This window comes from Polypterus senegalus, chromosome 7 (genome assembly GCF_016835505.1).
Source record: "Polypterus senegalus isolate Bchr_013 chromosome 7, ASM1683550v1, whole genome shotgun sequence".
Classification (NCBI taxonomy): domain Eukaryota; kingdom Metazoa; phylum Chordata; class Cladistia; order Polypteriformes; family Polypteridae; genus Polypterus; species Polypterus senegalus.
Genome location: NC_053160.1, coordinates 35147254 through 35171561, shown reverse-complemented (window position 1 = coordinate 35171561; position 24308 = coordinate 35147254). Strand labels below are relative to the sequence as shown.

The following is a 24308-nucleotide window of genomic DNA, read 5'->3' as shown; positions in this document are numbered from 1 at the left end:
ACCTCTCTGTTATGGAATCTCCTCCCATGCCACCTTAGGAGTTGTGATAGATGGCCAGGAACCCTGCCCCACCAGTATGCCTAGATAGATAGCGAGATAGATACTTTATTAATCTCAAGGGGAAATTCAAATACTTCAGCAACAGCAAACTGATAAAGAACAATATTAAATTAAAGAGTGATAACAATGCAGGTATAAGAGACTGCCAATAACTTTGTATAATATTAACGTTTACCCCTCTGGGTGGAATTGAAGAGTCGCATAGTGTGGGGGAGGAACGATCTCCTCAGTCTGTCAGTGGAGCAGGACAGTGACAGCAATCTGTCACTGAAGCTGCTCCTCTGTCTGGAGATGATCCTGTTCAGTGGATGCAGTGGATTCTCCATGATTGACAGGAGCCTGCACAGTGCCCGTCGCTCTGCCACGGATGTCAAACTGTCCAGCTCTGTGCCTACAACAGAGCCTGCCTTCCTCATCAGTTTGTTCAGGCGTGAGGCATCCCTCTTCTTTATGCTGCCTACCCAGCACACCACTGCGTAGAAGAGGGCACTCGCCACAACCATCTGATAGAACATCTGCAGCATTTTATTGCAGATGTTGAAGGACGCCAGCCTTCTAAGGAAGTATAGTCGGCTCTGTCCTTTCTTACACAGAGCATCAGTATTGGCAGTCCAGTCCAATTTATCATCCAGCTGCACTCCCAGGTATTTATAGGTCTGCACCCTCTCCACACAGTCACCTCTGATGATCACAGGGTCCATGAGGGGCCTGGTCCTCCTAAAATCCACCACCAGCTCCTTGGTTTTGCTGGTGTTCAGTTGCAGGTGGTTTGAGTCACACCGTTTAACAAAGTCCTTGATTAGCTTCCTATACTCCTCCTCCTGTCCACTCCTGATGCAGCCCACGATAGCAGTGTCGTCAGCAAACTTTTGCATGTGGCAGGACTCCAAGTTGTATTGGAATTCCAATGTATATAGGCTGAACAGGACCGGAGAAAGCACAGTCCCCTGCAGCGCTCCTGTGTTGTTGACCACAATGTCAGACCTGTAGTTCTGTACCTGACCTGTAGTCAGACACACATACTGAGGTCTGTCTGTAAGATAGTCCACGATCCATGCCACCAGGTATGAATCTACTCTCATCTCTGTCAGCTTGTCCCTAAGGAGCAGAGGTTGGATGGTGTTGAAGGCGCTAGAGAAGTTCAGAAACATAATTCTTACAGCACCACTGCCTCTGTCCAAGTGGGAGAGGGATCGGTGTAAGGTAGATGCTAGAGGAATAGATAGCCTAGAGGAAGGAGGAACCAGGAAAGCCAGGAGAATGGCCCTTCTTTTCCCTGGGCACTTGGCCAGTCCTTGCTCCCTGGGGGACAGCACTTCCGGGACCCCAGGAAGTGCTGACAGACCAGGGATGGTTTATGCCTGGAGTGCTTCTGGGTGCAAGGGCAGCACTTCCACCACAATGGGGAGTGCTGCCAGAAGTACATCGTCAGACACCTGGAGCACATCCGGAATGAGATAAAAGCCGCCTCATTCCAATCAGAGAGCCGAAGTCGGGTGGAAGGACGGAGCTTGCGTGGCAGGAGTGGAGGCGGCCGAGAGAACCAAGGACTGCATATTTGTAAATATGGTATATAGTGGATGTTAAATAAACGTGCATGTGGTGGACACTGTGTTGTCGTGTCTGTCTGTGGCCGGGCAATCCTTTACAGGGTGCACACTATCTCTCAAAAGGACTCCTGGGCCAGATCTGCCAATTCTCTACTACAACGCAGGCCAGCCAACTCCTCTTCCAGTTTAGTGACTTTGAGCTCAAGGTGCTAGATCAGCTGGCATCTCCTGCAAATGTAGCCCTCATAGATGGCATCAAAAAAGTCCAATACCCAACAGGGCTTGCATTGCACTGGCATAATTATTCAAATTTGATTAAGGATTACTAAAACTTCCTTATGTTTTTATTTTTCTAATTAAAATTAAAAGATTTAACTCAAATGGTATAACTAAAAAAATGTAGGCCAAGGAAATTAGATTATAGATCTTCTACAGCTATTTTACACCTTCTTACCCCTTAAGCTCCTGTAATATTCTCCCTCTCAACTGCATGCTATTTGTCCTTCTGTGAGGTTAACTTTACTTTTCTCTGTCTGTTATCCTACCTTTCCGCTCCTCTTAGTCTTTACTTCAAAGCTCTCCACTCGCAATGTTTCTATTCCCCCATATTAATGAACCCTTATACTATCACCCACTTAACCTCTTCTTCTGGACAGCTAAAAACGGTTCAATCTAAAATAAATAAATAAATTAATAAAACTTGCAGAGCCTTCTCTTTACTGCTTCGATGTCAGCTGGGCCTTTAAAAAAAACAAAAAAACTAAGGAATTAATGTTTCTGTTGCTTATTAACTATTTATTGCTAAGCCATGGTTATTTACTTACAGATGCCAATATCAGTTACTACTGCTTTCTGCCCTGCGTCCTCAAGGCTAGTTCAAATACAGATAACAAGAACAAGTATGTGTAACAAGTAACTTTTCCAAGCACACCGCCAAACACCCAGCTACTTTTGCTCCAGTGTAGGTGAAAAAAAAAAGCAAAACGCCCTTTTTAAAGGGAAAAAAGCTTTAAAAATTCCCACACAGTTCCTTACCGGCAACCAAAACCCAAGTTTATAGTAGCAAAATGTATTTTTAATTAACTCTGACACCACAGAAAACACAAAAACTCTCAGCAACTCTCAGCTGCCCCTCTCTTTTGCAAAGTTCACATCCGTCAATCTCAGCAGCTCCCTATTGCTACCACTTGAGGTCTGGCAGATATATACATTCACTGATTTGACTTTAAATATTAAATGTCAGCAAGGAGAGTGCTGTAGATGTAAAGTCAAATAACAGTATATAGAAAAGATGATAATGCCACTCTGTGCTACACCACTAGAGCCTCCAGATCTCTGAATCTCTATAATGGACTAAGCAGTGCTAGAAATTGGATAGAGAGATAGAGAGATGATGTAGCTTCCTCTGTTTTCTTCCAATTACATTATTTATTATGCATTATTATTTTATAAGCACTTGTAAATTCTAAGAATTTACAGAAGAAAAAGTGTTACTTTCGTACATTACCAAAGGATGTTACAAGGTGTTCAGTTTAGTACAGAGTTTACAGTATATGTGACTGCGTTTCAGAATAAGAGAGGGTGCACTGGTGGTGGCTTTCCACACTTAAAACTATGTGGTTTTCTTCTTGGTGTTTACCATTGTTTCTGGCAAAAAAGCACCTCAGGATTGTTGCAGAATACTTTTTGTCCATCCTTCCATCCAGTTTATAACCCACTTATCCAGGGCAGGGCTGCCGGGAAGCTAGAGCCTATCCCAGCTAGCATCAGGCACAAGGCAGATAAACAACCCCTGGACAGGGCGCCAGTCCATAGCAGGGAATACTTTTTTGTGTACTGCCTAATAAATCAATTGGTGTTCTTTTTGTATAGCGCCATCAGTAGTACTGGTGCAGCAGCTCGTACTGCTACCACACTGACTCAATGTCAAGAAGTCAAATCCTATGCCCAGTTACAGTCTTTGTACTTTTTCCTTGTATCTGTAGAGGTTTTCCTCCCAAAGACATGTATGTTAAGGTAATTAGTGATTTAAAATTAGCTTGTGGAATGGTGGGCCCTGTGATAGGCTGGCTAGCCTGACCAGGGTTAGTTCCTGGTGTACATCATCTCATGGAGCATTGGAAAAAAAAACACAATTATAAAATAAAAGAGAAACTGTGTAAGTGCAGACAGACATCAAGGGGGAGCATTAAAAAAGCAGTGAAAAAGGAGAATGCAAGAGGAAAAGTACTACGGTGCAGAATTTCTTTCTGAGAGCCACCTAATCAGTTTCAGACTTGTGTGAGGCCTTTCCTAGCAGCACAGTTCACAAGGTAGGAAATTGTTGGTTTTTTTTGGACATCACTCCTTAAATTTAAATGTTAGTGTGGATGAAAACTGAAAAACAGACCTGGAAAGGGACAATTTGCCTTCTTCATTTGTGCTACCCACATTTCTTAGTCTTACATTTTAACTGGAATGTCGATAACAGTTTGCATACTGCAATGGATATTTTGAATGCTATTTTTTTCGTTTCATGGTTAACCTCTCTTTAAAATTGAAAACAGGGAAGCGAAATTTAACTCAGTGCCGCGCCCCTTACTGACCATTTCGTGGACGGAGGGTGGATGGCTGACGGAAAAAGCCGAAGTGCCCGCGGCTTGAGTCAATATCTGGAGTTACAGCGCCCCTCCGTGTTTATGACGCGCTTTCGCTATTATTAGACTTCAGGGACCGGAAGCTGGAAGCCCCTTGGAGCCCGTAGCGCCCCTTTAGTCCCTAAAACAGGCGTAATTGCGCGGACGTAACGGAAAGGACGGAGCGTCCGCCGCTTAAGTTCGGAGCGCGCGTTTCTTAACTTTAGCTGTCGAACCACACAACGTATCGAAATGTGCTTCTGCGCAGTATATATTTATTCTAAAACAATAAATAAGTTTCTTAAAAAAATAAATTACAACAAGCCCTACTAAAATTATTACCTGCCGTTTAAGGCATTAGGAGCAAATGCATCCAATACCTCAGTCCAATGCCTTTCCAAATGGAATGTTTTTTTTGTCCAACATTGTTGTGATTGTAAGCCGAACATGACTGGAACCTTAGAAAAAAAAATTGACTGATGGTGAGTAATACCATAAAATGTTACGTTCATTTCGACGTTTTCACTTTTAAACGTGTAAAATATTTGCAGCACAAATCGACAGAACACCAGCTCTGATTTTAACTTAAGAAAAAATGTCAGGACATAGTCAATTTTACCTTACCAGAGAAGACCGAGTTGAATGCCAAAAGTCGATCTCCTTCCCCTCCAAAGTTAATTTCCCCTCAGGCCATTCGCCGACCTTCACGTAGTTACGGTTTTAAAACTTTGTCATGCCGCTTCGCCGGCTAGGCCGTATGAAAGGAAAAAAGCGGCCTTTGTGTTTTCATATTCTTTTATGACTGTCGACTAGACTGTTTTGGATTTTTCTGTTTTCTCCTACAGTTTCGATGGAGCCCACAGCACTTCCGCTTAAGGCGAGTCCGTCAGGTGCTCCGCTAAAATCAGAGGACGGAATTACATAATCGCGCACAAAGATATAGCAAGTGAAATTAATTTCTGTCATAAGAGAGAGCGTTCTGAACTCCACATCCTGGAAATGTGCGTGTAAGGCTGATTGACGATTCGACCTCCTTCAGGTATGCCGGATGTTAGGTGGGCCAGGTGTGTCAACAGTGGGGTGCCATTTCTATAACGGAGTCGCAGTCATGTGGTAGCTCACGGCGAATACACTACGTTTTGTATGCATCTTAATGCAGAGCAGCTAATGCCGGACCATGTCAAATGCCTCAGTGAAGTCAAAGAATCCGAAATTGTCTGGGTCCTTTCTCCAGGATGATATGGAGATTTGCAATCTGATCATGCAAACCTCTTGGCCTGAATCCAGCTTGTTCTCAGAATCTCTCCTTCAAGCTTGGACTGCATTCACTCGCAACAGGGATCTTGCCATCACCAGCATCTCAAAGCTCGTCATTATATGGACTGAATTAAGTGCTATTGGGCAGTTGAGATTAAAGCATGCTATTAATGATTTTCTTACAAAAAATACAAACAGAATCAACAAACAATTATAGCTGTCCATAAAAATAGCAGTGAGCTGACCTATGCAAGTTTACAGAATGCAGGCCAGGATTTGTTCCAGATGGGAAAGACCACCACCGTTCACTCATTTAAAAGTTGAATACATATTTGCCACAGACACAAACATACATTTGGGTACTAGAAGCAATATTAGCTTTCCCAAACTTTGTTAGGCAATTAGTGATAATTATTTGGCTTTGCATCTCTCCTCTTAATTTTCACTGTTGATATCAGTTAACATTCAAATCACATTATCTAAACCTCCATTTTATCCGTTGCACTTTGATAAAGAGTTTATTCTCATACTAATTTAGGCAAGGCACTGTGAACCTACTGCACTACCACAGGCTCAAGATCACTCCCTGCCCTTAGTGGTTAGTCAAGCCGCTTCAGTCGCCACATTCAAATCTCGCCTAAAAACGCACTTCTTCACATTGGCTTTTAATTCTTAACCTGTTTCATTTTCCACTTGCCTTTTGCTATTTTCTCTATTTTATTTGGTCCCCTGACCTGTTTTTAGTATCTCTGTTTTAATTCTCTCTTAATGTTTGTTTTTAATATTTTGCTTTTAGTCCTGCTTGTTGTAACTGTACAGCGCTTCAGTCAGTTGTAATGCTGCGTTTTTAAGCGCCCAACAAATAAATATGGTATGGTATGTTATGTTTGAACACTCCTCAAAGTTTGTTCCTCCTACTGAACAAACTTGTAGGAATAAACATATTTTGGTAACCAAGAGTGATCGAAAGATTTCCAGTAGTTAGTCGGAAACCAGGTGATGGGTGTAACGGAACAAGATGCAGAGGACAGAAAGATATGGAGGAAGATGATCTGCTGAGGCAGCCCCTAACAGGAGCAGCCGATAGAAGAAATTGTCGAAAACCAGGTAGTCTTCCACAGGTAAGCACTCATTCATGCTACTCAATCCAAAACATACATGGAAAAATGTGTAAAGTCCATACAGACCCTGAGCAGACTTGCAATTAAACTGCAGCCACTGGCACTGTACCACTGTCATTCATTAAAAAATAACTGTACTATTTAACCTGACTAGAATTAAATAAGTAACATTGGTTCAGTTTGTCTCATTTCATTGCATACTACATGGATACCAAATCTTTTTCTCCCTGTGACTAGAAGACAAAAAATGTGTGTGCATGAGGATACTGGCAGCAAAGAGAATATACATCTCCAAAACAATTTAATCATCACCTCAAAATAATTCTTTTGTGAAAAATCACAATCATAGCCACAAAATAACAAAACACTTTTTAGAATTAAAACAATGAAAATTTTGTGCCAAATGTGGCGCCAGCTGTACTTAGTCTCTTTTGCATGTGCATTTTTCTGTTGCTTTAAGAGTACCTCTAACATTAATTTTAAAATCAGAGACTTTCTTAGAGACATTACTGTCCAATAATGACAGGAACTTAAACAAATTTCACACTGTAATGCAAACACCAGAAATTTATTTACCATTTTTAAAATACTTTTTTTTCAGCCTAAAATAAAGTCACAGTGCAGTATTTATAAAATGCTGAACAGAATATGTGATTTATTTGTTTTTATTTACAAAGTACGAGTCTAACAAAAAATATAGTGCAACAAGTGAAGTAGGTGACCAAACATTTCAACCAAGATGTTGTTCCATCCTTGGAAGAACAGAGAGAGAGAGCGCGAGATACAGGTAGAAAACAATCCAAGTCACATCTCTCCCTGGGAGAGAGCTCCACCTGAAATTAAACAGAAAAAGTATTTACATAAGCATAATTAAAATAGACTAACATACTGTAAAATTCCTGTAAAGAAACTGCAAGACACATGCGAAACAGAACTATGAAATTATCAGGTTTATTCATTTATAAAAATTACTCCAGAGTAAATGTAATGTGTTGAAACGTTCATAATAAATTTTTGTAAAGTACTCACTTATTTCTCCAGTATTTGTCTTTATTTATGTCGAGACCGGTTTCCTAAAGCAGCTTCCATTCTTGCTTGTTTCAATCCCTAAAAATAAAAGCAGTCATGCAATTTTTTCTCAGGAAGATAAAAAGAAACACTCTACATATACCTGCCCAGTTTAGGAACTCTAGCATGGTTATCTCTTCACTTCAAAACAAACATTTTAGAATAATAAAATAACAGTCCATATGTACCAATTATTTATCAGATGTTTCATTCTATCTACATTCCAAATTGTGTACCAAATTTAAAAATATTTACCAAAAGTGTTAGAAAACCACTGTAATCAAGCTAGTTATACAATACTTTAAGTGTATTGCTACTACATTTGTTTTGTGTCAGAGTGAGAGACCTCAATCAGTATTTTGAACTACTTATAACTTGACATTCCAATGACACATTTTGAAAGAAAACTGAGTTAAGAGGATTGGAGTAATTCATCCAACAGTGCATTAATAATTAGAACAGGATATAAAAAAAATTGTATGCATTTACTTATTAAAAAAAACAAAAAAAAAACAATGGTCAACACAATGAGTTCTTTTTGAAATAAATACCAATAATTGGAGATATAGGGCAACACAAATGAAATTCAACGAAGAATTCAGCCAGAATGAAAAACATAAGAATATTATGATGGAGAGGGCGGGGGGTTAGTGGAAGAGAGTGAGAGAGAGAAATGAATATACTGAGTTTAACAGAAGTATACCAGACAATTAACAGGCCACTGCTGGTAGACAGTTGACCAGATCACCATTGTGACACGCTCATCATTCTTGTAACATTTGATATAGGGGTAGTAACTTTTTTTTGGGATAGTAAAATTTGAACAATGCATCAGAACTCCAAGCAGCTGCGATTAAAATATTAAAAAAAAAAAAAGTGCAGTGGCTCGCAGCAAAAGCAAATCTGTGCACTATAAGCACCTATCATCAATGGGTGATGAAAGGAATATTAAAAATGCAGGGAACAGTATTACTTGGCCATGACCCTGCCTGATTGCTGTGTCTGTGTATAGGAGAGTGGTAGGTCTTGCTACAATAGATAACTGTGCCGTTCCTGTTTCAAGCTGAATAAAGCTGGTTTTGCTAAAGTACTGAGACTCAGCCTTGTGTTTTGGGGTGCAAGACAGGGACTCGCACATCACATGGTACCAGAACTGGGGTCCTTGGATCCCAAAGAAGTACAGCAACCCACGGAGCAAGATGAGGCTCCAGTAGCACCCCTATCCTGGCGCAGTCATGAGATGTGCTGCCAAAGACGGCTCCCGCAGACAACCCTGAGAGTTTCCCATTGTGCTTTGAATGTATGGCAACATTGTTGCACTGGGAGAGTGGAGCCTGGGCAGCTATTCTGGCCCCGTTTTTAATTGGAGAAGCCCTCCAAGCCGTATGGAATCTCCCATCTGAAAGTCTCAATGATTATAACTGCCTGAAGCAACAGATCCTCCTCAGCATGGCTGTGAGCCTGGTGGGTAAAGGGCGTCAGTTTTGGCTGTGGCATATTAATCCAGATAACCCTGTACGAGGACAGATCCAGGGCTTAGTGGACCTGATTCAAAACTGGAGCCGCGGAGACCCTTTTGAGCGCATTGTGGAGAAGTTCGCTATTGATGCAGTCCTGTCAGGGATAGATGAGAGCCTTTGTGATGAAATGTTACATAATGACGTCCACTCGCTGCTGGATCTGACCTGCAGACTAGAGGGTGCACAAGACACATGAAAACAGTGGGGCAACCCAGGCTTCACCCTGGTTTCGATCCAGCCAGCACAAACCTTCATAGTTGCCAGCACCACGGGTAGAAGATGCCACAGTGTGAACATCAAACCGCAGACTAAACGTAGCCACTTTCGCCGTTATCTGGCTTGGGAATGTCACCTCCCTCCTGCACAAACAATGGCTGTCTGTTTGTCTTGCCCAGGTATGCAGCTCGCAAGTTTCCCCCAACATATTAAAGTAGGACAATTTTAAGGTCTCTATTACGTTGGCAAGATGGGAATTCTTGGCATTGTTGGACTCTGGTAACGACCTCTGTGTAGTCAGTCGTGGCTTGGTGCGGCAGATCCCTTGTAAGATCACAGACAAAGTAAACCTCTGCTGTGTTCATGGGGTCATTAAAACATATAAGACTACATTACTCCCTCTGAAATTTAAAGGGAAGAACTTAAACGTTTGGACTGCCATATCACACACCTCACCCTGGCCACTCCTAATAGAAAAAAAGAAATGCCCTCTTCCCATGGGTCTTGGCCAACTGCAGAGCACTTACCCCTGTAGTTTAGAGAGAGAGAGAGGGGCACGCTGCAAACAATGTCAGTCAAGGAAACGGGTTTTAAATTGAACCGGAGATGTCCAGCAAGCTATGGAATGAATAATCAAGTAAAGACAGTTGGCAAACTTTTTCACTTCGCCACAAGCCTCCACAGGCTGGACACTCAATGTTGACCCAGTCGAAAACAAAATAGTAATAGGAGGTAAGTGTGATTCTGAATCAAACACTGCCATCTACAACGGAGTTTGTTCGCTTACAAAAAGCAGATAACAACTTGGATTTTGCATTCAGACAAGCCCATGTCGTAAATGACCCTTATTGTCTGGAGAGAGAGAGATCCTGAATTTTAAAACACCACATTTTTTACTTAAGGATGGTTTTCTGTATCAGGAGATTTATGATTGCATAGATAATGGATATATTGAGCAGTTGGTAGTACAAAGTGAGCATAGGGAGAAGGTTTTAAAAATTGCTCAGTTACGTTTTAGGAGGTCACCTCAGCACAGAAAAGACAAGGGAACGAATTTCAAAATGCTTTTATTGGGTGAATATGAGTTGGGATGTGGAGCAATTTTGTAAGGCCTGTCCCGACTGTGAAATAGTTTCTGCTCACCGACTCACTGGGGCACCCCTTGTACCAATGCCTATTTTAGACTTCCCCTTTGAGAGGGTGGGATTACATATTGTTGGCCCGCTTCCCAGGAGTAAAAGTGCCTTTCAGTATATGCTTGTGTTAAATTGATTGTTAAATTGTTAAATTGAACTACTGCAAAAGCGACTCTCTGATATGTACACACATATTGGTATCCCTGGTGAGATTCTCACTGATCAGGGCACACCCTTTATGTCTCGCATCATGAAGCAGCTATGTGAAAGTTTCAGAATTAAGCAGTTACACTCCACGGTTTATCATCCACAGACGAATGGCCTGACTGAATGATTTAATAAAACCCTAATACAGACGTTTCACCAGGTAGCCCAGGATGATCCAACCTCCTGGGATACCATTGTGTCTTTCCTCCTATTTGTTGTCCGGGAGGCCCCACAAGTCCTTTCGAAGTATTATTTGGCCGGCGACCATGCAGGGTGTCAAGACATTTTTCAGGAAGAATGGATGGAGACTCGCAAGACAACCCCTGAGGGAAGGTTTGTTGACCGGGTCATTTCGTTGCAAGAGTAGATAGCCTAATTGTCTTCTATTATGGTGGAACACCAGAAGCGTGAGCAGAAGGCACAAAGACGTATTTATGACAAGACAAGTAAACTCCTTGAGTTTAAGAAAAGAGATCGCGTACATACCAGCTGCACAAATATCAGATTTTCTAAATATCAATATACAGTACACAAAGCCTTACTAAAGATTAGAATCACGATGTAAAACCTTAATCTCTGAATAGCAAGTACAGATACAGTAATCAATTAACAGATAATCAACCATGTCTTGCAAATATTTTAAGTTAAAATGTGCCTTTTTCAGTTAATATAGTTTTTTAAGTTCAACTTACTAGATAATAGCCAGTGTGGTACCCACTCATATACCAGGCAATTAACATGCTGCTTAGGGCTTCATCATCATCTTCTATATCTGGGTTCATTGGAGGCGGGGGCGGAATAAGCTGAAATAAAATTTTAAAAAGCGTGTGTTAAACTAAAAGTTATCTGTTAAAAGAGATAATCTTTATCTGATGTAAATTCATAAATATCTAAAGTATTTTCTAGCTTACCAAAGAACAGGTTTATTAGAGACTCAATAAAATGAAATTCACAATTTCTGCATTACAAGCTTCATGACACCAGAATACTGTTTTTTTTTTCTATCCAGATAGATGGCTGCTCATAAATTCACCCTCCACTCCTTAATACAGTATACACATTTAATATATCTGTTATAATAGGGTAAATCCTATTTTGTCTGACCAGATAAGGAGTAAAATACTTCAGGTCAAAGAAGCCCAATTAAAATAATCAAACCAAGATGAAATCAAGGCAATACTGTAATTATAACAAATGCAGGAAGATGTAAAGTATGACATTTAACATGCTGGAGGTTTTACAGTTGTAAAAAGTAAACTTAATACAGTTCAAGTACCCCTCTTCATTTCACTATTTGGACACAATGTCAGGGAACTGTATCAGAGAGGGCATATGCAATTTAAGGTTTTAGGTCATTAAAATGAGTTACAATAAGTTCAAAAAAAGAAATGTAGTTAAGTACACATGATAAAGAGGTCATATAAACAAGAAGCAAATATACTTTTTAACTGATAATATCTTCATTTACTTTTATTCTCCAATTATACACCTCTCTCAGCCCATGCTCTGCAACATTAACATCACATTAAGTGCCACAGTAGCCAATAAATGAGGTATTTCGTGGTAGAACACTTGGACAATAAAGAGCTGAACAGAATACCATGGAAACTATCTGAATGCATCAGCTCTTTCATCTTCTCAGTACAATTTTTTCTGTATGGTTGAAGAAACAGCCTTCTTTTGCATTTAAACACAATATTAAATAGTTTGCAACAAATGTCTGCTTATTAGTTGAAATCATAACTGCATAATAAAATACTAAGATAAATGATCTTACTGGTGGTCCCAGTGGAATATGTGGAGGCCAGCTGGGAAAAGAATGTGAAGGATCAATATTTCTTGAGTCGGCCTAGAAAATATAAAAATAAAATATTGTAAGTAACATTTACTTTACGAACTTCCAAACCCAAAATTAACAAAAATATTCAAACACCACCCATAATTATGATGCTTCAAAACAATGTATTACTTTAAATAAAACACCTTTTTTCCCCCCACTTGCCTTTTATGGATTGATTTGCTTTTAAAGCAAAAAGTAATCTCAAACATGAACTAACATCCACCTCAAGCTGTAGAAAAACAAAAATTCAAATTCAAAATGTTCTTGAGTCTAAAATATGGAAAAGTTTTCTTTGCTTCTGTCCACTTAATATGAATAAAGTTGATCAATAATGTGACTTTATGAAAAACCCTTCTGTATCAAAAACTACACCAGTCACCACACCAGTATGGTATACATTAAATAAAAATACATTTTTAGATGACAAGACGTGCACAGTTTCAGTGTGAAATGTTACATTAAGTGATTTCACCCTTAAAGGAACCTGGATTGAGGTTTATTAAATCAAACTTTCTAGAAATTGAACTTTTAGGGACTTACCATTCCTACACCTGGCATTGTTGGTGGTGGAAAGCCATGCATCCAATATGGAGGACCTACAGGATACTTAAATTTCATCTTTGGTTTCTGCTGTTCTCTAACTGGTATAGCTGTGGGAGATTGGTCACTCTCGTCTGTAGAATACTGCATGTTTACTTCCTGGCACAGAGGAAGGAAAAATGTCTTAAATAGGAGCTTCAAATTAGGGAAGAAGAAGAAGAAAAAAAACCCCAGCACAAACTGCCGCTCCCCAAATGCTCATCAGAGGGCTTAAACTTTATACTTCTAGCTACCGTTTTACAACACTATTAAAAACCATCTACTTCTGGATGTTTATTTTGTACAAAAAAGAACTGTACAATACTATTGCCGATTGTCTGGCAATTCATTCATAACCATTTTTAAATTAAAAATGCCAGACCCTCAAGTCTTTGGCCTTCAAAACTACATGGCAGAAGCACCACCACCCCCACACGGAAGGGCTAAAAACAGTAATTTGATTTAAATTTAATGCAACAACAACATAATATAGTATAGTTGACCTAAAAATTAGTGTTCCTAGGGGGAGCAATTCAAACGAGTGACATAACAAAGGAATGAAACCTGAGATATAAAGTTCAAAGGAGTGACAACCATCCAACCAACCATCCAAGTGGTAGATGAGGCAACAACCATTTTTTTGGCGAGCATACGTACTTTCAGTTGTGTTCCTGCTCTCTGTTGAAGCAAGATAAACTATATAATAAAATTTTAATCATAATTTGTCACTCCATCGTTATGTCACTCCTTTGATACAGACCCTTCCTAGGGATATCTAGACCTCAAAAATCACAAAACATATTTTCCTCAGATGACGTAGAGCTGAAAAATAAGCAAACAAAATGTATGTAAACATTTCCTTTATGCTTTCAAAACACTATGTCAACTGCACTACTATGTACATCACAAAAAAAAAATTTAACTATGGTAGAGAACAAGGTCTCACTTTTAGTACTGCTCCAAAGTTAAGAGGTGAAAGGCTTTCTTGGCATTCTTGCTAAAATAATATATAATCTTAAAATCAAAAGAATTTTTTTAAATCATTAAAACAAATGTTTGAAAAATTATTATTGATGTCCAGCAGAAAATATAGAAAAATGCTAGAAGACGTTTTGGGGCATTCACCAAACAAAATCATAGCCATACTGCCAAAAAAAAGGTTTGGGACAGTAATTAGTTTTTCCCTCCAAGAAAAGTTATCCTGGGAAAGCCACTCTAAAAACAAATTGGAGAAATGTATTCATAAAAAGCAAAGAACTTCACCTACAGAACTCAGTGATCATGTCTCTACCATAAGCATACAGGGTTATTATTTTTACATGTACAGAGTATGACAGTCTTATTTGCATGTGCTAATCAACCTTACAGAAAAATAACTACTTCAGATTTGTACAGAAGAATTTTGAAAAATAACTTTTGTATATACAAAGTATGTTAAGAAGCTGAAGCAGAAGGGGATCATACTTCAAGATCACAACCCAAAAGATAAAAATTCTGTAAACCAATGTTAAAAAGAAAAAATATTTTCCTTTAAAAAAGAGGGAAAATACAGTATAGCTTTAAATCATATTAATATGTCTTTGGAAAAGGTGAAGTAAGTAGTTTATGCGCAAATATCAGTAAGCTGAAGCAGTCCTACAGAGTGGAATAGGCCAAAACTCTTCTATAGCACTAACTAACTGATCAATAACGACCAGGTGACAGGTTATTTACCCACTTATGGATTCCTGAGAGCAAGAGGTTCTTTATGGATGCCACCTTATGAGAGCTTGATAAATACAGTCAATGGTTGGATTTGGAATTGTTGAGCCCTACCTTAGGGTAATATTTTTCCACACTATTGAGATAAATAAGTTGTCATTTTCTACCCACTTGTGTGTGCATACATATAAAAAGAGCCATCCAAATTCCAACTAATTTAAAAGTCACCAATTCACTTAACCTGCATATGTTTGGCGATGTGGAATGAAGCCCAAATTTTACTCAGGGAGAATATTCATGTGGAGTGTAAAAAATGACCAAGCATGAGACTAAAACCTGCAACACTAGACACACATCTATTCAATTTAGAACTTCAGTACTATCCTATATTGTAAACATTTACATATTCTTTTAACTCATTGTCTTCAGTTTTACCTGTTCATGGTTTGTATTATCCAGTTCTGTTTCAGAGTTATCAGACAAAAGGTCTTTAAGGTTCTGCTCCTCCTCATTGCCGTATGAAGTATAAACAACAACACATGTTCCCTTCTTTTCATCTAAAGAGGCAATTGTTGCTGGATATGCATTTCCATCTCCAGACCACACAGCTCTGCACCGGTCACCAATTTTCCACTATAATTAAAATCACAAAACATTTAAATTAAGGATGCAAGGCTAATACTGTTGATTTGAAAAGGTGGATTAGGACAGCACTAAGGTTGTTAATAACTCGTTTCTATTAAACATTAGTTAATCCGCATCATCTGTAAATACACAATAAAAATAAACATTTTATGAGGGACGTTCAAAAAGTTTCTGCACTTTTTAACTCTATTAATTAAGAATTTCAAAAACAAATACCATCACTTTTCTACATAGTCACCTTCCTTTGCGATGCAATTTTCCCAGCATCGTACTAACTTTTTAATGCCATCAGCAAAAAATGTTTTTGCCTTCACCAATTCTAATGAAAATATAAAAGTGTGGAAACTTTCTGAACGTCCCTAATATTTCTTGACCAAAAATAACAATAGCTGACATCTAACCTGGTTGCCTTCCACTGTATTGCTTTTTTTCCTACATTTATTTTTTTTGTTGTTTTTCCTTTTTGTTCCAGAAAGAGATTGGTCAACATTGGATGGGTCTGTACTTTCATCATTTTGGAGGGCATTCTAAATAGAACAAAATGACACACAGGGAAAAGTACAACTGGTAAATGTCCATACATGAGGTTAAGAAATATTACACAGTATGTTTGACAACTTCCTCTCTATCTGCAGAATGTGCACAATAAAAATAACATATGCACACACATACACACACGGCCAATTCAGAATCAACAAATAAAGTGACACAGATGGCCTTGCAATATGGGAGAAGAATAAAGACACCTGGAAAAAAACAAAAGAGGTAGGATCAAGGAGATATCCAAACTCCACACAGTGTGTGTGCTTTGAACAAAGAATGTTTGATCTGTGTGACAGTAGTGCTGAGAACTACACTACAACTGTACATAAAAAAATGCCATTTAATTTGAGTATATAATACGGTGTATATTGCAATGGACTTGGACATCGTGCAAGACAGTCCGGTCTTTAACTCAGCGCTGCTGGGACAGGCTCCGTCTGTTCCAAGCTGGGTGTAAGGATGTTATTGGTGAATTACATACATACATACATACAATCACATGAACTTAATCATCTTGCTACACCTACCTTAAAAGAAGCCACGGCTTTATCATAGGCTTTTATGAGAGCTGTGTCATCCCAAATATCAGAATCATCACTCTGACAAGAAAAAGAAACACGATCCAAACAATCACAAAACAAAAGCAAATATTTGAATAGTTCAAACATGTCAAACGTGCTAAACCTACAAAAAAATCCAGGGTAAAGTAAAATTAGATTTGATTCCAAAATGATCAAATTTCGAAAAACAAAAATGAAATACTAGCTCGTTTCTTTGTGTCAAAAGCAAAAAAAAGGAGTGGAAAGAGAAACGCGTTGTCCATTGATTTTCTGAGCCATTACAGTGCTACTGCGCATATTCTACAAAGCATTTTTAATATAATAATAAGCAATTTGGATATATAAACTAGTTTTACTTAACACATTTCGAATAAACATAGCGAACCATATGTATGTTTATTAGAAGTTAAAGAACATTAAAATAACGGCCTACTGGCCTCTACAACAGCTTTTTGACAAATTGCTTGAAACTTACAAACCAAATTGTATAGAGTACAACACCTAGTCCGATCTCACCTGTCCAGTCCCACGTTTATATAATACTTCTTTGTACCCGTTGGCCATTAATCACAGAGTAAGGTGAGATCTTAAACCCACCAAACGCCAAGATAAATAGGACAAACGTGAGCCCCGCCGTTTTGTGACGTCATTCAACCGCGACAAGCGTCGCACCAGACACACGTGAGTACGCACGGCGCAAAGTATTTGCGTATACAGAAGCCCTGTAATTGCAGAAGGTATGTAGATAAATAGATGACAGGTGATACATTAGTTTCTTAAACAAAATACAGGAGATACATATTATTTTACATATTACTTAATTGATAGTTATAAAAAGATTTAACTATTTATGGCAGAATTTACTTGTTAAAGTGGAGAGTATCTGTAGGATTGTTTATCCATCGCAATCTGTTTTTGTTAATCTCAAAACTTGTACATTAATCAATTGTTCAAGTTTACTTGGAAAATAAGACCGAGTATGTGAAAAAGAATTCCATGATTAAACAAAACAAAACAAAAAGAGGGATTAGATGTTCTTCATTTTGAGACTATAAAGTGTAGGTATTTACAAAGTGTAAAGCGATTAGAATTGCAGATACTTATCAGTTAGAATTGTACACTACAGGGCGCACGTAGTAATAACATTGTCTTTTAAGATATTTGCAAAACCAGCTCAGTACCATTCCTCACACAGGGAACAAGACAACCTCGACCAAGAGGTGACTCATTATAGAGTCTGATGGCAACCTCACAGTAGTGCTCCATAAGGCATCGCTGTTGTCTCAGCCTGTTACTGAATGTGCTCCTTTGCTTGGCCGAAACCTCATATAGGGCTTATGAGTCATTATCCATAATAGTAAACAGCTTCCCGAATTACCTATATTCTACCACTTCCGCCAGTGAGTCCAACCTGACTCCCAAGACTGAATAAAGGCAATGCTGACCCATCTTGTATAAGGACTCTGTGTTGGTAGAGCACACAAGCCTGTCATTCAAATGCACCAAGGTATTTATATGTCATCACCACCTCCACATGTACGCCATCAATGAGAACCAGAGGGCAAAGTGAGTTTAACTCTTCTCAAGTCTACAATTATTTCCTTTGTCTTACTGATGTTGAGGAGCATGGTTCAAATTGCATCATTCAACAATGTCTTTCACTAATGTCCTGTACACTCCGCTGATACACCCAGTTATGGCTGCATTATTACTATATTCCCAAAGTGTAGTTTCTATAAAGAAGAAAACGAATCTCTCTTAAATCATCTATTCTAGTTCATTTACGTATACAGTGCCCGCTCTGGTGATTTACCCTGTGCTTCACTGTTTAAATTGACAAATCAAACAATTCAGATGTGCCCACTGCAGATTTTAATTTGTATACATTTCAGTCACACCATGGAGAAATGACACTTTTCATACATGGTACCCTAATTTCAGGGCATCATAATGTTTGGGACATAACAATGGTAGGTATGTTAAAGCAGTCATATTTAGCACTTTGTTTCATATCACTTGCATGCAATGACTGCTGCAAGCCCCTAATGCGGCCATCTTCGGCTTCTGCTTGAAGGGCTTGTCCTCTTTAAGTTTTCTCTTCAGCATATGGAAAGCATGCATAGTTGGATTTAAATTGGGTGACTGGCTTATCATTAACAAAAAAATTAATTTTTTAGTTTTGAAAAACTCCTGTGTTACCTTAGCAGTATGTTTGGGTCATTTTCTTGCTGTAGGATGATGAGCCATCCCATGAGTTTGGATACTACTTGTTTTAAGTTTTTTTTTTGCAAACTGTAATCTACCCATCCTGTGTGGCCCCTGTATTTTTGTTCATGAAGTCTTCTGCAGATAGTAGTCTCTGACACATCAATATCTACCTCCTGAAGACTGTTTCTGATCTGTCAGACAGGTGTTTAGGGCTTTTTCTTTACCATAGTAAAAATTCTTCTGTCAATAGCATTGACACTCTTCCTTGGCCTACCACTCCCTTTGTGATAACTGAGCTCACCAGTGCATTCTTTCTTCATAATGATATTCCAGACAGTTGATTTAGGCAATTCTAAGATTTTACTTACGAGGGGGGACCCAAAAATAACCGGAATTTTGTTGTTGTTAGGTTGGTACTTGTAGTACGTGGTTGGGCCGCTAGGGCGATCTAGTCACACAGTCTGCCAAGTGCCATCAGTCTGGAAGGTTGTGCTTTTGTTCAGTGAATTTTGTAAAAGTAGTTTTGTGCAAGTGTTGTTTTTTTACGATGGCCAATTATCGTGTGCAATGTGCGACAGTGAAATTTTGTTTTATTCTTGAAAAAAGTGTTGCAGAAACTATTGTTATTGAAACGGTATTACAACCCTTAACCACCCACCCTACTCACCAGATTTAGCTCCGTGTGATTTCTTTTTGTACCCTCGGATGAAAAAAGACTTGAAAGGAAGGAGTTTTGCTGACGTCGAAGAGGTAAAACAAGAAACGACCAGAGCATTAATGGGCATTACTTCAGACAAATTTAAAAAATGTTTCAAACAATGGAACAAACGGTTAGATAAGTGTATTTCTGCCAATGGAGAGTACTTTGAAGGAGACTAATTGTAGTTTGTACAGAAAATTAAATTAAACACGTTTTAAAAATATTTCTGGTTATATTTGGGTCCCCCCTCGTATATCTCAAATGGTTTATTCTTGTTTTTCACCTTCATAATAGCTTCTTTGACTTTCATTGGCTGTTCTTGTCATGTTGAACAATGGCAACTACAGACTCCGAAAGGCAGAACCAAACCTGGGTATCTTATGCCTGCACTAATAAAGCAATGAAACACACCTGAGGAATCACAAACATCTGTACCACTAATTGTCCTAAACATTTTTGTGCTCTGAAATGGGAGAACCATGTAGAAATGTTTTTTTCATTTCTACACGGTGTAACAGAAATATGTGCAAGTACCCTTAAATTTACGTCTGCAATGTACACTTTAATCATGCCTGAATTGTTTCATTTGTAATGTTAAACTGGAGAATAGAAGGGTAAATCAAGGAAAAATGTGTTTTTGTCCCAAATATAATGGAAAACACTATAGTTTTTTATCGGTTTATAAATCTGAGTGAAGATAAAGGTATAGAAAATACATTAATGTGATTAAATGTACTATATATGGATAACTTTGTGAAGTGTTTATGTAATGGAAATAGGCATTTGCATGGTTATGCAGTACTTAGCACCACTGTTCTGAAATCTTTTGTTTTTTTGGTTGAATGCTGTTTACAGATTCTCTTTGAATGACTATGGGAGTAAATGCTAACATTACTCAAAGTTATTGTCTGCTTTTACATGCATTTTTATTACTATTTAATTTAATATTGTCTTTTGTATCAGTATACTGCTGCTGGACTATGTAAATTTCTCCTTGGGATTAATAAAGTAACTATCTATTTTTGTGTGTTTGTGTTTGTGTGTGTGTGTGTGTGCTTATGTCATATAGGTTCCGATTATGTTACAGATGTGGGGTGTGGGTAAGTCAGTGGGCCCAGCGATAGACTGGATTCCTGTCCAGGAGGGCTGTTTCCTGCATTTTTTTTTTATTTTGAAGAATTAAAAAATTTGCAATAATAACAAGCAATAAACATTTTTTCACAAACAAAAAAAGCACAGACATATCGCTTATCACATCACTATTAAATTAATAACCCTTGTCTTGCATCTGATGCTTCCTACAACTCTAAATTGGATTAAGTAAGTCTGCCTTGCAGTAAGGAGACTAGGGTTCATGTCTCTGGTACTCCCTCTGTGGAGTTTGCATGTTTTCCATGTGTAAAAGCATGCAGGTTAGGTGCACTGGCAAAGCTTAATTGGCCTTCGTGTGTGTTCAGCCTGTGCCTAATGCTTGCTGGGATAAGCTCCAGATTTCCTTACACCTTGATCTGGACATGTGAGTATGGATGCTGGATAAATGGGTGTGAAGGTGTTATACTATGTTAGTTTTATATATATATATATATTGTAATGTTCTAGGTCACCAAAAGAGTGAGCTGAAATGATATTATTTTAAAGTATCAAGGAAATAAGTTGCAGTTAAATTTAAGGTGTGTATTGTATTGTTAAGTTATTGATATAAAAAACAAAGAACAAGCAGTAATTAATGGTGGTTAAGGAATTTTGCCTTATTGGGAACTTAAGTGTGTATGTACCTCACTTATGCACAAGAATCTTGTCAACATGCTTTATCACAACACACCTACAGATACCACACACCGCAGCACATTGTCCCTGTGTAGCATACATATTAATAATTGCTAAATGTTAATAAAAAATAGTAAATACTATTTGCTGTGTACTTTTTAAACACATAAAAGCAGAAGTTAATTAAGAGGAAATCTTGCAGCCACAGGGTAGCCCATGATGGAACTTGAGAATTCTGTTTTATTGCATTCAAAAAATGAACAAATAAAGAAATTATTTAAGAAAATAAAAAAATGGAATTAAAAAAATAGTTTTAGAAACAATTTTAAGAGGAAATGAGCATGGAGAAAATAATTAACATATATGAAAAAAACATGACTCAATGATTTTTAAAGTGATGTTATCATCTCTCTGTTCATTCAATAGCAATAATTTGCCTGTAGGTGTTTCTCTACCAAAGAAGGTGTACAGATATTTTGAGTGTCTCTTTCAGTAGTGAACACACTAAAAGCATTTCCCATGAGTAAGGCAGCATTTCCTTAGCAAATGTTTAATGGATTGTTCACTTCATGATACTATTTTGAAGTAAGAACTTTTGATGAATAAAAGATGATCAGACTACACTAGGGGTCCGTTACACTGCCTGGAGCTTTACAGAAAAATGTTTTTCGATTGTACAGCTGAAGATTTTAGGATATTTTCCCCCAGTTTAACTTGGATTTTATGTTTGGCAACACTTACAAAAGGGAGCAGGTATTATGCCTTGAAAAAGTATATAGGCTCATGATCAATTCTGTAAGTTTGCTGAATAAAAAATCCAACCCTCAAATTTTGCTCTCAAATCGAAACTAAAAAACATCTTTTTAAATGTTTAATTGCTTTAATATTAAGAACACACAGGTATGCTGTCTGCAGAAGTATTCAATCCTCACAAATGTAAAATGACAGAATGTTTATGTTAAGTGCAACTAAAGGCAATGCAGGAGTCACAAAAGAGTAGGAGCAAGCAAATGGAGAGAACAAAATAATTAAATTTCATTGTTGCATTACATACAAGTCTGTTAATATTTGATGTGCAACACTGAAACATCTTTGAATTGCCATTGTGTTGATGTCCTGGGGGACACGGTCTGGGTCATCTATGCGCTCATCTTGGCCAATCTCAGGTGATGGAAGAAGTCCATGTTTCTGTGCTATATTGTGCTGTACTGCCGAAGCCATCACAATGTGGCAAACATTTTTCAGGCTGTACAGCAGTTTGGCAGGCTGTGCAAGCAGTGAGTTCTCCGGAACTGCAAAGATTTTTTGGCTGAAGAAGATGATGGCTTGGCTTATAAGCCAATTTAGACTTCCTAGAGTTTTCCTATTGGAGTTGTGTAATGAATTGGAGCCTACATTACACAGACCATCGTGCAGAAATCGCGTGAACCTTTTTCTGGATTTAACAGCCACAGGGTATTTGGTGTTTTCAGCTTGTAAGGGCTGCCTTAAACTACATAAAGTGTGTGTTTGGACGGGCACCCTTTTGAGTTTTAAGCACGCTGATATGCATGTATTTGAAGAACCATGGTGGTTCAATTGTGCTTAAATACATGATGATCAAGCACAATGTGCATCCACTTAACACCCTAGGTATGATAAACATGCTACCCAGATGCATCCACCATCCTGTAGGAGTAGGAGATCAAAAGGCAATTGACCTCACATATGTTGTAAATGATAAAGGCATTCTCACGGTGCTTGCTTTTGCGAGCATAAGGCACTTTCATTCAACTAATATGTGATGCTCAAATGTGTCCGTCTAATGTCACTTCCCAGTAGCCTGGCTGAACCCATAATTCCTTTATTTTATCAACTAGTAGAGTGGGAAGCAGACTTTTGGATCATGCTATGTGCAATTGTTGGCTGCTTGCTAACACTGCCTTAGCCAGTAATGCTCTACAACATACCCTTTTCATAGGCAAAACAGACAGGCTACACACGCAAGCAACTAACATTAAGCACATGCATCATATTAACAACCCTGAATACCGCTATGTTGGGAGAACATGCCAATTATCTGTGACATAATTAGTTAAAAAATATTGGAATGGGACTGACATGTCACTGAAATGTCCAATGAAATGTGATCTTTTGTTCAATTCATTGTCATGCGCCTGGAGGCACTAAAATGCTAACACCAAAATAGTCTCTGTAGGACTTAACAGAAGGTAAAAATTTGCTGTAACATTATGCCAGTTTTCCCAAAATGTTTCTTTTATAAATCCTGAGTTCTGCATGAGAAATGGCTTATCCACGTTTCTGAGTGTAAGCAGGTTTTATACATGAGGATGAGGCCTCTGGACACCAGTAGGGTGAAGGTGTGGGGATACTTATGCATACTCAGAATTTTGTTTTTGTGAGGAGTGGTATTTACATTTTTTTTTACATTGTAACAATAATTAAATTTGTTATGAAAAAAAAATAATATAGAACATTGTGCAATTTCCATACCTCAGGTATGGGTTGTCATTTTATATCAATATCTTGGAAAGCAAGTTGAAATAAGCACATTTGGTAATACAAAAGAAATAATTTAATAGTTAGCATGTATAAATTTACAGGTGAAATGATTACACATTTTTACACTGAAGCATAATACTGATTGACACAGCTTGGTATTACAATGTTTTTTTGGACATCAGAAAGTTATCTTTAATATTAACCTGGTAAATAAATGGGGATGGATCTGTGTTGTACATGCATCCATTTATAATAAATAATAATAATAATAATAATACAGTCCCTGACAAAAGTCTTGTCGCTTCTCTATTTTGTAGAAACTCCTGCTATTAACCTGACTTTTAATTAATCAACTGGTGTTAGAAATAGCTCATATGAAAAGCTAAAGCCATCCCAAATGATGTTTAATGCACTGAAATAAATTAGTTTCACTGAAAAAAGATTTATCATTTAATCAAGACAGAAAGGTCAAATTTGGGCAAGACAAAAGTTTTGTCGCCTATACAGAAAATG

The 24308-nt window shown here is 38.1% G+C and overlaps 2 protein-coding genes across 2 annotated transcripts in view; both read right to left on the bottom strand.

Annotated features, from left to right (window-relative positions):
* Window positions 1-5245, bottom strand: part of LOC120532243 (baculoviral IAP repeat-containing protein 1-like) — a 104035-nt gene extending 98790 nt beyond the window's left edge. The window contains exon 1 of the mRNA XM_039758093.1: window positions 4850-5245. The gene's annotated coding sequence lies outside the window, so the exon portion shown is untranslated. The remainder of the gene's footprint in view (window positions 1-4849) is intronic.
* Window positions 5246-7252: 2007 nt separating this feature from the next.
* smn1 (survival of motor neuron 1, telomeric) lies at window positions 7253-17280 on the bottom strand. Its single transcript, XM_039758481.1, has 9 exons — window positions 17135-17280; window positions 16586-16657; window positions 15917-16042; window positions 15306-15503; window positions 13131-13289; window positions 12528-12599; window positions 11443-11553; window positions 7633-7710; window positions 7253-7436 (listed from the first exon to the last, which is right to left on the bottom strand). Exons 1-8 carry the CDS (start codon window positions 17180-17182, stop codon window positions 7654-7656), a joined length of 843 nt encoding a protein of 280 aa, XP_039614415.1. The 5' UTR covers window positions 17183-17280; the 3' UTR covers window positions 7253-7436; window positions 7633-7653.
* Window positions 17281-24308: the final 7028 nt, after the last annotated feature.

What these genes read in the sequence shown, in the direction of transcription:
- smn1 (XM_039758481.1), bottom strand. Translation starts at nt 17,182, where the DNA reads ATGGCCAACGGGTACAAAGAAGTATTATATAAACGTGGGACTGGACAG. An exon ending in ATATTCCACTGGGACCACCA is followed by an intron (nt 11,554 to 12,527) that starts GTAAGATCATTT and finishes ATTTTATTTCAG; the next exon opens with CTTATTCCGCCCCCGCCTCC. An exon ending in ACCACACTGGCTATTATCTA is followed by an intron (nt 7,711 to 11,442) that starts GTAAGTTGAACT and finishes TTTTATTTTTAG; the next exon opens with GGATTGAAACAAGCAAGAAT.